This window comes from Parus major, chromosome 1 (assembly GCF_001522545.3).
Source record: "Parus major isolate Abel chromosome 1, Parus_major1.1, whole genome shotgun sequence".
NCBI lineage: Eukaryota > Metazoa > Chordata > Aves > Passeriformes > Paridae > Parus > Parus major.
Window position 1 is genome coordinate 1132141 of NC_031768.1, and position 12757 is coordinate 1144897.

Genomic DNA, 12757 nt, shown 5'->3' on the forward strand with positions numbered 1-12757 from the left:
GCACAAGTTTAATTCACCATAACCTGGCTCCCTTTGGGCTCTGAAAGCACAAAATGGCCCTGAACACTCAGTTCTTTTATCTTTATACTCATTCTTACCCAATTAACAACAGACACGTAAATTATTTTAATTAATGACCCAATGACCCATCACCTGTGAGCTGCACTGTGACATTTTCTATCCAATCACTCACTATTACCCAAAAACCTCTGGAAGAAGAACATGAAGGAGAAAGAAGGAAAAGAAACAACATTCTAAACCCTCAATCTTGTCTTCTGCTCTCTAAACTATTTTAAACTTTAACTTTTTCACCCAATGACTTAAAAAGCTCTCTAATCTACACACTCCCACTTTTAGCTTTTTCCATCTCACTTGAAGCGTTGTTTTCATGTGTCACCATGGAAACACGCCCATGAGTTCCACGTCGTGTGAAATTCAGTGTTTTTCTGGATCTCAGAGCTCAGCATCAGGAACAAGGGCACACACTCAGTGTCTCAGACTCCAAAATTGCTCCCTGACATTTTAAATCCTGGCCATTGATTATCTCCTACTAACCAACAATTCTGTTTTTAAGCTTTCCCATTCTTTTTGGTTTCTGGAATTTGATATTATTGCTTTCAAGCAGAGTTGGAGTCGATTTACAGCCATTGTTTTATTTTAGGTTTCATGACTTGTATGTTCAATAAAGCTGCTAATTAGAAATTGTTCTTGGAATGCTCCTGGTCCTCAGGCCACGATCAGGATTAAAAAAGGGTTGGATATTTATGGGATGTCTCCCTCAGCCCTGTTTTCCTGTACTGAGCAGAGCTCCCAGCTCAAGGGGGTGACACCAACTGGAAACTGTGATTTTCTCCAGGCAGCAGAGAGGAAGATGAGGCTGAAGCTGTAATTTCACAGAATTATGAAATCATGGAATGGTTTGGAAAGGACCCTAAAACTCATCCAGAGCCACCCAGGCATGGCAGGGACAGCTCCCACTGTCCCAGGAGCTCCCAATGTCCAGCCTGGCCTTGGGCACTGCCAGGGATCCAGGGACAGCCCCAGCTTTTTGGGAATTTTATTCCAGAGCCTCCTCACCCTCCCAGGGAAGGATTTTCCCTCTGGATCCAACTCCCTCTCTCCCCTGTGTGCCCAGAGCCAGCTCAGGACACAGAACATTTCTTCTCTCCCTGCTTTATTTACTGCCCATGGGCTGCTGGGTAAGTAATTACTGCAGAAATTAACTTAATCACCCTGTAAGTCATTAAATGTTTTTGAGGGAGAAATTCTCCATTTAGAAACAACTTTGTGGCCCTCAGCTTTTTACCTTTGAGCAGGTGCTTTATAAATAATGAGAAACAAAAGGCCCAAACTCAGTCCTGCTACTTAGATCAAATACCCACTTAAATTGATTTTGATATTAAAACCTGCCCAGTATTTCCACACCCTTCTAGTTCTGATAAATGTTATAAATAACTGAACTATTAAATGATAATTCTAAAAAGTGAGCAAAAACCAAGGGAGAGCAGGTGAAAATTAAAATGTGAGATGTCTTGGATTGCATTTTTAGAGGCTGTGGTTTAGTACCATTCACCTTATTTACAATTAAGAGATTAAAAGTTAAATTTATGTGTGAAGGCACTCTTTACAAAAGAGGAAAATAAACAAATTCTGTGATGTTACAACTCTGCTGTTGTCTTGGGTCAGGCCCCTCATGGTGTCACTGGAATTTATTAAAAAATTTTTTTTTTTTAAAAAAAAAAATCCCTAAAATCATGAAACTACAAAGGAAAAATTCAAATTTCAGGTTTCTTTTCTCAAATGTGTCTCCCCACACCAGACCTGCATTTAAAGCCACTGCAGTAACTCCAGGATTTATCAGAGCCTGGGGCAGTGCAGGGAAAATTAAATGGAAAAATAAATGGGGAAATGAAATTGTGAACTGAAAGACTGAAAAACTTGAGCTGCACTTCAGCAAAATTTAAATTAATCTTGCCCAATTTGGGAATATCTTTCTCCTGCAGGAGTAATTACCATTTTGTAATTTTGATTTGAATTTTGAGTTATCCTTGGTTTGTGCTTCACTCACCCTCCAGTTGATTGGAGTCATCACCATTTGGTTGCTTTTTCAGCAGATGATGAAAATAAATTCCTGTCAGAAAAATGATTTTAGAATGATTTTAGGATGATTTTGGAATGATTTTAGGATGATTTTAGAATGATTTTGGAATGATTTTAGGATGATTTTAGGATGATTTTAGGATGTTTTTAGAATGATTTTAGAATGATTTTGGGATGTTTTTAGAATGATTTTAGAATGATTTTGGAATGATTTTAGGATGATTTTAGAATTATTTTGGAATGATTTTAGAATGATTTTGGAATGATTTTAGGATGATTTTAGAATTATTTTGGAATGATTTTAGAATGATTTTGGAATGATTTTAGGAGGAAATTCCTCCCTGTGAGGGTGGGGAGGCATCCCTGGGAGTGTCCAAGGCCAGCTCAGCCCTCTGATCCCTCCCTTTGAGCCTTATCCAATCTTTAATTTGAATTTTCAAGATTATTTTCAAGCCCTTGTCAGGAGAAGTAACAAACTTTGAGCTTTTTAAGCAAACCCAGAGGGGGAATCAGAGCCAGGAGACGCCGCCCAGTTCCAGGTCAGCGGTTTGGATCTCCCAGCAGCGATTCCCAAAGTTCCCCACGCCGGGAATTCCGCAGGGTTTGTGTCTCTGGGAACATTCCCAGGTCACAAGCAGCAGCCCAAATGCTATTACCCATTTATCCTGTTACAGGAATTATCCTTAAATCCCTCCCTGCTATTCCTAATCCCCGTTTAATAACGTGGCGAGGCGCCAGCTCAACCTGGAGACAAAAAACCTTCACATCCCTCGGAAATTCTTGCAGGGAATTACTTCAACAAAAGGGTTTTATATTCCTGAATATGTTATAGGGCTGGGAAAAACGGATTAAAGGGAATTTCTGGGATACATCCTGTTTTACACTGCACTTTTACTGACCCTGCAACACAGCTGGGCTGCTTCAAGCTAAATACAAAAACTGTAACAAAAAATATATATAAAAACTATCTATATACTTCTATATAGATAAAAACTAATAATTTATATAGATATAAATTATAAGTTATATTTTATATATTATATAATATATATACTATAATAGAATAGAATATATTATAATAGAATAGAATATATTATAATATAATATAATATAATATAATATAATATAATATAATATAATATAATATAATACAATATAATATAATATTTATAATTATATAATATTATATAATATATATGTTTATTTATAAACTTATTTATTATATTATAAATCTATTTATTTTTGTATTATATAAAATTATATATAAATGGATGTGTATATCAATTTTATAGATGTGTATAAAATTATTACATAAATTTTATGTAGTAAATACAGTAAAAACTGAAATTATACATATATGTATAAGTTAATGCATATAAATGGTATACAATCCATAGAAACAAAACAATATATATAAATTATATGTATAAAACACCTGTGATTTGTGCTGGAAACCAATAAGTAAAGAAATAAGAAATAGTCAGATAAAGAAGTTATTTTGTGCAGTTTCAGGTAGAAAATACTTTGCCAATAATATTCCTAATTTAAATCAAGAGGTAAAAGCGAAATATTAAAAGAAGAGGGGAGGTTTTTTCACCTCCAAGACTTTGTGATCTTTTTGGTCCACATAGAATAAAATAAATCCTGCCAGCTGCAGTGGGAAGGTGCCCTCCAAGAACATTTAAAAATTGAATAAAAGGACCTTCCATTCCCAGTGTAAATTCCAATTCCAGGTTATTCTCCATCCTGCTCTTCCCAGCACCTCCCTTCTTTGGGAAATGAGGAGAAACACAGCATTGCTAATTAAAATAGAGCTTTGAATGATTCACTGCAGGAATGCTATGTAAAACCCACTGGATGTGAGGCTGATCTTCGTGGACAGGATTGTCCCTGTGATCCCAGATCCTGGAGAGTCCCCTTGGAGCTCCTGGTACAGGGAGCTGATGACCTTGCTGGTGGCTTTTTTTCCACAGGCTCCAAAATGTTGAAGTCTTTTGGGTATATTTGGGCCCTGTTTTGAGTTTCACCTGCCCCATTATAAAAAAAAAAACTGATTTATTTTTATATTATTTTTAATTTTTTTTTTGTATTTACAAAACGCTCCTCTTCTCTAAGAGCTTTTAAAAACCATTTCCAAAGCAGGCACCAGGGAAATGTCAATGATTCACCAAGGCACAAATGGGAATTTTCCTGGCAATTTGAGCCAATGTTTAACTTGTTTGTACCTGCCCCATTTGAATAACTCAGGGAAGGCTTTGTTTTCACTGCTCCTGTTCTGCTGTTTGACTCTGGTCTCTGACAACTCCATTTCTGAATATTTGCAATATTCTTACATGTGCTCAAATTTCAGCACATGGAGAGAAATGAAACAAAAAGAGAAATTCCACCTTTGTCCTTCTGCCTGCAACAGCAGTGCCAGGCTGTCAAAGCAGATTTCTTGGAGAAATTCGGTGTTTTGAGGAAGGAATTAAAACCTCTCAGTGCTGACAGTGCTGTCATTGAGAGCAACTGGAATGGAGTCATTGAGTTGAGTTTTTATCAGGAAATAATCAGACATTGCAAATGGAAATGCAGTCAAGGCCTTATCACAGGGACATTTTATCACCTCAGCAAGGAGATTTTGGGTCACCTTCCCAAGGGTGAAGACTTGGGCAGAGGCAGGGGGACAAGTAATTAAATTTTAAATAATCAGGGAATATCCTGAGCTGGAAGGGATCATCCAGTGCCAGCCTGGCCCTGCACAGACCCCCCAAAAATCCCAGCCTGGGCATCCCTGGTGGAGCTCTGGCAGCCTCAGGGCTGTTCCCATTCCCTGCTCAGTGCCCCAAAACCCTCAGGGGAAAAAAAGAGGAAGCTGTAGGACCTTTCCAGGGAAAAAAAGGGAATACACTCAGTGATGGCACAGGAGGAAGTCTCCACACTTCACTTCCCCTTCTATCAACTCTTAATTTTTCCTTTCTCTGCCTGATTCCCTTTCCCAGCTCTCTCTGGTTAAAAACTATAAACCTGCAATCACCAGGAATAAACATCCTGAAAAATCCTGGGCATGCTGAGAACTTCCATTATCACTTCTGCTTCACAGAATTTAAACTAACAAAGAGTCATAAATATGGATTTGCACACAACACTGGCAGAAAGGCCTTACACTGGCAGGTGGTATTTCCATAAAAATTTCACTGATGGAATCCCAGAATGGTTTGGGTTGGAAGGACCTTAAAGATCATCTCATTCCAAACCCCTGCCATGGGCAGAGACACCTTCTACTGCAATTTTTTTGTTTAAAGAAGGCTCTTTTCAAAGTTTCCCCTGATGTTTTTAATAACTGGATTTTAGTATAGTTATATTCTCCAAGTTATTGGTAAAATCACTTTCCAGAAAATCACTCCCCACACTCTAATGTTTTATATTTGTGAATGCCATGAGTTGTCTAGACTGGTTTGTTGTTCTTCTACAGAAAACATCAATCAAGCTTCAAATTGAACAGGCAGAGTGAAAATTCCCTGGCAGAGCTGCAGGATAATCCCCTCATCCCTAAATGATCACATTTGGAGGAGCCCTCCAAGCTCATCCAGTGCCACCATCACAACCTCTCAATCCCACATCCAGAGGAAACACTTCCAGGGAAGTTTCAGAGGAAGGCTGAGGTTTTCTAACAGGATTTAGGGACTGAAGTTTAATTTCAGACACCAGGGACTGAAACCACCAGGAAAACTTCCCCCCTTGGCCCTGCTCTGTGCTGCCCACAGGTGAGAACAGGTTTTATAAAGACAAAATTCAGGAGCACAGGCCCCATGGGTGGAATTTGGGCAGCTGGCTGATCTCATCAGGAGACTCTGCTGGTTCCAGCCAGCACAAAATCCAAGCTGTGCCCTGGGCCTGGATCAGGAGAGGGTTCCCTGTTTAATGAAGGGCTTACACAGCACGTGACTTTAAGCTTGTGCTTAAAGCAAAACACATGGTGTGGGGCTTTACTGCAGCAGTCAGCTGGGAGGAAATAAAAATAGGAATAGGGCCAGGAAGCTTTGAAGACCTTGACTTTCTTTCAATTTTTTTAAATTTCTTTTTTCCCCTTTTTCCTAAAACCAACCTTCAAACCACTGAGATCGGCCCTGGGAGTGAAGAGAGGCCTGAGGCCTGGACAGGCCTGAGGGAACATGGAGATTTAACATTTCCAAAGCACAGCAAAGAATGATTCCAGCAGGTATTTACCCAAAGAGGTTGTGGTTCCCTTATCCCTGGAATTGTCCAGGGCCAGGTTGGACAGGGCTTGGAACAATCTGGGATAGTGGAAGGTGTCCCTATGGGATGGGCTTTGAGGCCCTTTCCAACCCAAACCAATCATTGATTCTGACTAAACCGTACAAAAATAACTTAGATGCAACTTCATATTTCTGATCACTGATTTCTATCTGTGGGTTTATGTCAACCTGGGAAGGGAGGTTGGTCTGTCAGTTGTCTAAATCCCAGGAATCACCAAGGTGGGAAAAGCCCTTCAGGGTCACCCAGCCCCACCAGCACCACCCCAAACCCTGTCCCCACATCCAGACTCCTCTGGGACAATTCCAGTGACTCCAAACCTCCCTGGGCAGCTCATCCCAAGGCCTGACCACTTTCATAGGGAAAATTTTTGTTGTGATCTCCAATCTTCCCCTCTCCTGGTGCAATTTAGGGCCATTTCTTCTTGGGACATGGCAGCAGAGCCCGACCCCCCTCACTGCCCCTCCTGGCAGGGAGTTGTAGAAGGATCCCCCTGAGCCCCTTTTTCTCCAGGCTGAGCCCCTTTCCCAGCTCCCTCAGCCATTCTTGGAATCACAGAAAGGTTTGGGTTGGAAGGGACCTCAAAGCCCATCTCATCCCCAGAAAAGCTGCTGCTCACGGTGCCCCCAGCACACCCAACAACCCTGAGAGTTCCCAGCGGAATTCGTAATGCCAGTTCCTCTTAAGCTACTTTAGGGAACCTGGAATTGCCATATTCCAGCTGAAAAAACCACTCAAAGGGAGCTGTGAGACAGCAAATACCCACAGGAGGGGAGCCAGCTTCCTGCTTTGGAAGAAATGCTGCTTTGGTGCTTTTTGTGCAGCCAAGGAGCCCAAATCACACAGCCCTGGGGCTGTGCTGGTCCTGCTGGGCACAACTTTATAACCTTTTTTTTTATTTCTGGGATAACTTTCACTGAATCCCTGAATCCCTGAGGCTGGAAAAGCCCTCCCAGCCCATGGAGTCCCAGCTGCGCCCCATGCCCACCTTGTCCCCAGCCCAAAGCTTTCAGAACTCCTCAGTTAAAAAAGCAAAAAGGGCTCATTGACGATGCAAATGAAAATATCCAAAGGAATGGTGGAGGGGAGCAACTTACAGAAAAATGACAGGATTTTAAATGACAGGATTTTTAAAGTTGAATCTTAAATTTTCTTTTCAAGTGGCAGTGATGTGGCACCTGAGGTCCTGCAGAAGATCCAAGGAGTGGAGTTCAGGAAGGATAAAAACAGGGAGTGAAGAGAAGGGAGCAGAACCCTGTTTGTGGAGCTGGTGGAACTCTGCCCACAGAAATCTTTAATTTCACTTATTGAGATCATTGAAATACTGAGCCCCTGGGGTGAATCTGCACTATAAAAGGTCCATAAACAGCTGCCCACCTGGATTTGGACACAGCACAATTTTTGGCTGTATAAACCCCACTCACCTCAATCAATTACACCCTGAGTGAGGTGGAAAAATCAAGATTTTCAGCACCAGCACCTGCTCAGTGATGCCAATGCCAAAGTTTACAGCAAGCACCAGGTGCAGCACAGACTCCATTCAATGGGAATCCAGGTGTTCCAGGCAACTGAGGGTAAGAAATCCACGGATTTCTTACCTACAGCACTCACTGCTCAGTTGCTATTTTATAATTTAAGTTCTATTTAAGGCCCAGATTCATCACATCAGACAAAAAAAGATTTTTTTTATTTTATTTTTTCTTTTTGTAGGAAGCCCCCATTCCCATTTAAGCTGGGTACACAGGCTCTGGAGGCAGGGATGGAGTTGTTCCCATTTCTGTACTCCCAGCAAAGCTTTTCCTTTCTCATTTTTTAGTCCTTTCTGTAACTCTGCACACTCAGTGTAAAGTCACTCAAGGATATCTCAGGAGAGGGACAAGGAAATTCTGCTGCAGATAAATAACCCCTGGCTCTGATGGGAATGAAATCATCCTCTGAATGCAGATAAATGATTTATCCAAACTGGATAAATCCCCCTGCTTTTCCTTGGATAAAATCTATCACCTTGTGCTCATGGTCAGCTTTGACTAAAATCCATTTAACCCTGAAAATGAAGAAGAAATGTTTTGGGAGATGAGCAAGGCCTTGTGCTCCAACTGGGTTGTTTGGTCAAGTGTTTGTGGTACAGGGAAATCCTTAGGAATCTTTGGAATTTTTTTGGAAGAATCAGTTGTGATTCTGTTGAGTTTTCCATCTATAAATAATTAAATCATTTCAACTTAGAAATAAACTCTAAGTCTTAGATAAATGTTCTATTGCATAAAATTAATGGAGTGAATTTTGGTGAGAATTCAAATGGTTAAAAAGAAATAAATTCAGACATTTACAGAAGTTTTCTGATCAATAAAGGGCTTTTGCTACAGAGAGGGGTAAAAAGCCCTTGAGGAGCAGAGAGCACAAGGTACCAGGGACACTGAATTCCCAAGGAAAGGAGATCTGGATGACCTTTGGGGAAATTTACCTTTGAAACACCTGGAATAATGGGTATTCTTATCTACAGAAAATAACTGCTATTGTTCCATAGGCAAATGGAAATCAGGGAAAAGCCAGGGAAAGCCTCAAGGGAATTCTGATGTTTTGTTCTTCCAGGTTTTTTTTCCCCTGGGGCTGATACTTCTTAGAACATTATCACTGACAGAGCATTTTAATGTTGGCCTGACCTAGGATAAAATTCCCTAGCAGGGGAACTGCCAGGATTATTCCAGCACTATTCCTGTGTTGTTTTCTTGTGCATTTTCTCCCATTTAGGGATTTATTTTTTCTCTGTATTTGTATTATGCTATCAAACCATGGCATGGCCATTTTGGTGCCATTTGGCTTTTTTTTTCCCCTTTTCCTGGAGAAACTCGTGCCAACCTGTAACTAAAAACAAATCCAATCCAAACTACAAAAATCCAGCTCCAGGTGAGGCAAAAATACTCAAGCTTTGTAATACAGAAATAATTAGAAAAGCAGCTGGATTGTTTTCTAAGCATTCTTAAATTACCAATATTAAACCCACCACAAAAATGCTCCTCCCTTCTCCTTCTGCCTTTATTAATTCACAAATATTTTCAAAGCCCACATTTAATCCCAAGATTTGGGGACCACAGAGTCACAACAAATGCTCTTATTCTCTAGGCTGCTCTCTCATTTTGGCCATGTTTTCCTCCCATAGAGTGGAAGGCACCAAGTTTTAATTTTAATTTTCATTTTAATGTGAATTCTGGCTGGCAGAAGCAGCCTCAGCCAGCTCAGGAGGAACAGGATGGGATGGTTTCTAGAGGAGAAGGTCCCAAATGCCTTCTGCTTCCCCAGCTTTATTTCCTTAGCTTTATGTTTATCCCACCCCACTCCACATTTTAGTCCAGAGGGGTCAGAGAAGAGGGAAGAAATCACCTCCAGATGCTTTCTGCACACTGAAAATCACCATCTGATAAAGACTGTGTGGATGGCTGCTGTTCCCATGCCAAATCCCAGGGATTTTGGTGGGATTCCAGCCACAGGATAGAAAGGTTTAAAGCTCTACTCAATAAAATACCACAAATAAGTTTTGGTTTCCCCCCTTTTTCCCCTTTCCATTTCCCTGGAACCCAGATCTTCCCTTCAAACAAACACAAACTGGACAATTACAAAGGATGCTCTTTACTGACTGTGAATTCATCCAAAATTTGGGACGATTCTCTGAATGTCACCTGTAATTCGTGTTAGAAAACCCCAGCATCACCTTTGAAACATTTCCCAGGCTCTTCCCTTTCAGCCCCTATGATGAGAACCCCTCTCCCTGCATTTTGGACATCTGAAAATGCACGGAGAACTCCTTATGTTTCCTGAAAGGATGAGGAGTCGGAGTCAAGTTTACATCGGGCGTTAATAACCAAATCACCTTAGCCAGGCCACATTTAAATGCCTCTCACCACAGGGATCCTGGAAGAGGAGATTCCCTACGGAGATTCCCCGGCAGCCCCTGACGCCTACCTTGACGAAGAGGGAGATGTCGTGTTCCTGCTTCTCCTCCTCCTCCTCCTCCTCCTCCAGGGCTCTCGGCGAGCCCGTCCCGTCCTCCCGGAGCAGCGCCCGGTGCCGCTCCCCGTTCAGGCTCCGATCCTCGGCATCCCAGCCGCTCTCGGGGCCGGGGCTCCCGCTGCCCGCTGGCCCCGGGGCTCCTGTCCCCGCTGCCGGTCCCCGCTCCGCATCGCCACCGGGGCCGCCCGGGGACCGGGGAGCGCCAGCGGGGACCCCTTGGGCGGGCAAGGCCACCCGCGCTGCCCCGCGGCTCTCGGCAGCATCCGCGCTCTGCTCCGCAGGGACCGAGCCTGCGGGGGCTGCGTCCTGCACCGCATCCCTGGGGACTGGAACTGCCTCCTGCACCTCACCCCTGGGGACTGGAACTGCCTCCTGTACCTCATCCCTGGGGACTGGAACTGCCTCCTGCACCTCATCCCTGGGGACTGGAACTGCCTCCTGCACCGCATCCCTGGGGACTGGAACTGCGTCCTGCACCGCATCCCTGGGGACTGGAACTGCCTCCTGCACCGCATCCCTGGGGACTGGAACTGCCTCCTGCACCTCACCCCTGGGGACTGGAACTGCCTCCTGCACCTCATCCCTGGGGACTGGAACTGCCTCCTGCACCTCATCCCTGNACCTCATCCCCGGGGACTGGAACTGCCTCCTGTACCTCATCCCCGGGGACTGGAACTGCCTCCTGCACCGCATCCCTGGGGACTGGAACTGCCTCCTGCACCGCATCCCTGGGGACTGGAACTGCCTCCTGCACCTCACCCCTGGGGACTGTCACATCTGCTGGAGCTTCCTCCTGCACCTCACCCCTGGGGACTGTCACATCTGCCGGGGCTGCCTCCTGCACCTCATCCCCGGGGACTGGAACTGCCTCCTGCACCTCATCCCTGGGGACTGGAACTGCCTCCTGTACCTCATCCCTGGGGACTGGAACTGCCTCCTGCACCGCATCCCTGGGGACTGTCACATCTGCTGGAGCTTCCTCCTGCACCTCATCCTCAGGGACTGTCCCTGCAGGGGCTGCGTCCTGCACCGCATCCCTGGGGACTGGAACTGCCTCCTGTACCTCATCCTCGGGGACTGGAACTGCCTCCTGCACCGCATCCCTGGGGACTGTCCCAGAAACCGGGGCTGCCTCCTGCACCTCGTCCTTGAGGACCGTCCCTGCGGGGGCTGCGTCCTGCACCTCATCCTCAGGGACTGTCCCTGCCAGGGTTTTCTCCTGCACCTCATCCCTGCGGACTGGAACTGCCTCCTGCACTTCATCCCTGGGGACTGTCACATCTGCTGGAGCTTCCTCCTGCACCTCATCCCTGGGGACTGTCCCTGCCAGGGTTTCCTCCTGCACCTCATCCTTGGGGATTGTTCCCAACGCCTCCTCAGGGACTGTCCCTGCCGGGGCTGTCTCCTGCACCGCATCCTCAGACCCTGCTGGAGCTTCCTCCCGCACCTCATCTTTGGGGACTGTCCCAGACTGGGTTTCCTCCTGCACCGCATCCTCAGGGACCGTCCCTGCCGGGGCTACGTCCCGCACCTCATCCTTGGGGATTGTCTCCAACACCTCCCTGGGGACTGTCCCAGATGCGGATTCCTCCAGCACCGCATCCTCAGGGACTGTCCCCAGCGCCTCCTCAGAGATTGTCCCTGCCTGAGCTGCCTCCTGCACCTCACCCTCGGGGTCTGTCCCCACCGGGGCCGCCCCTTCCTCAGGGCCTGTCTTAGCCGGGGCTGCCTCCTGCACCTCACCCTTAGGGACCGTCCCCAGCGCCTTTTCGGGGACTGCCACATCAGCCGGGGCTGCCTCCTGCACCGCATCCTCATCCTTGGGGACTGTCCCCGCTGGAGCTGTCGCCGCAGCCTCCTCGGGCTCTGTCGGGGCTCCCTCTCGCACCGCATCTTCAGGGACTGTCCCCGATGGAGTTTCCTCTCTCAGAGCTTCCTCGGCGTCTGTCCCAGACGGGGCTGTCGCGACAGCCTCCTCGGGCTCTGTTCCCTCTGGGACCGCCTGTCCTAGCGCCTCTGCGGGCTCTGTCCTCGATGGCTCTGTCACCTCTGCTTCTCCGGGCTCTGTCCCTGCCGGGGCTGTCGCCTCGGCTTCCCCGGGCTCTCCTTCCGTCGGGGCTTCCTCCCTCACCGCCTCGGTCACCTGGGGCTCCGTCCCCGCCGGGGCCACCCCCACATCCTCGGGCTCCGTCCCCGCCGGGGCCACGGGGCCATCCTCGGGCTCCGGGGCTGCCTCTTCCTTCGCCGCCTCCGTCGGAACCGCGGCCGCGTCCTCGGGCTCCGTCCCCCCCGGGGCTGCCCCTTCAGGCTCCGTCCCCGCCGCCGGTGCCACCGCCTCTCCCTCGGGCTCTGCCCTGGCCGGCGCGGAGCCCTCGGGCCCGTCCATCGCCCCCGC

The 12757-nt window shown here is 46.2% G+C and overlaps 1 protein-coding gene across 1 annotated transcript in view; it reads right to left on the reverse strand.

Annotated features, from left to right (window-relative positions):
• CLIC6 (chloride intracellular channel 6) overlaps positions 1-2132 on the reverse strand; it is an 11843-nt gene extending 9711 nt beyond the window's left edge. The window contains exon 1 of the mRNA XM_015645490.3: positions 2069-2132. Coding sequence (XP_015500976.1) covers positions 2069-2095 — 27 coding nt within the window. The 5' untranslated portion in view covers positions 2096-2132. The remainder of the gene's footprint in view (positions 1-2068) is intronic.
• Between the last annotated feature and the right edge of the window lie 10625 nt (positions 2133-12757).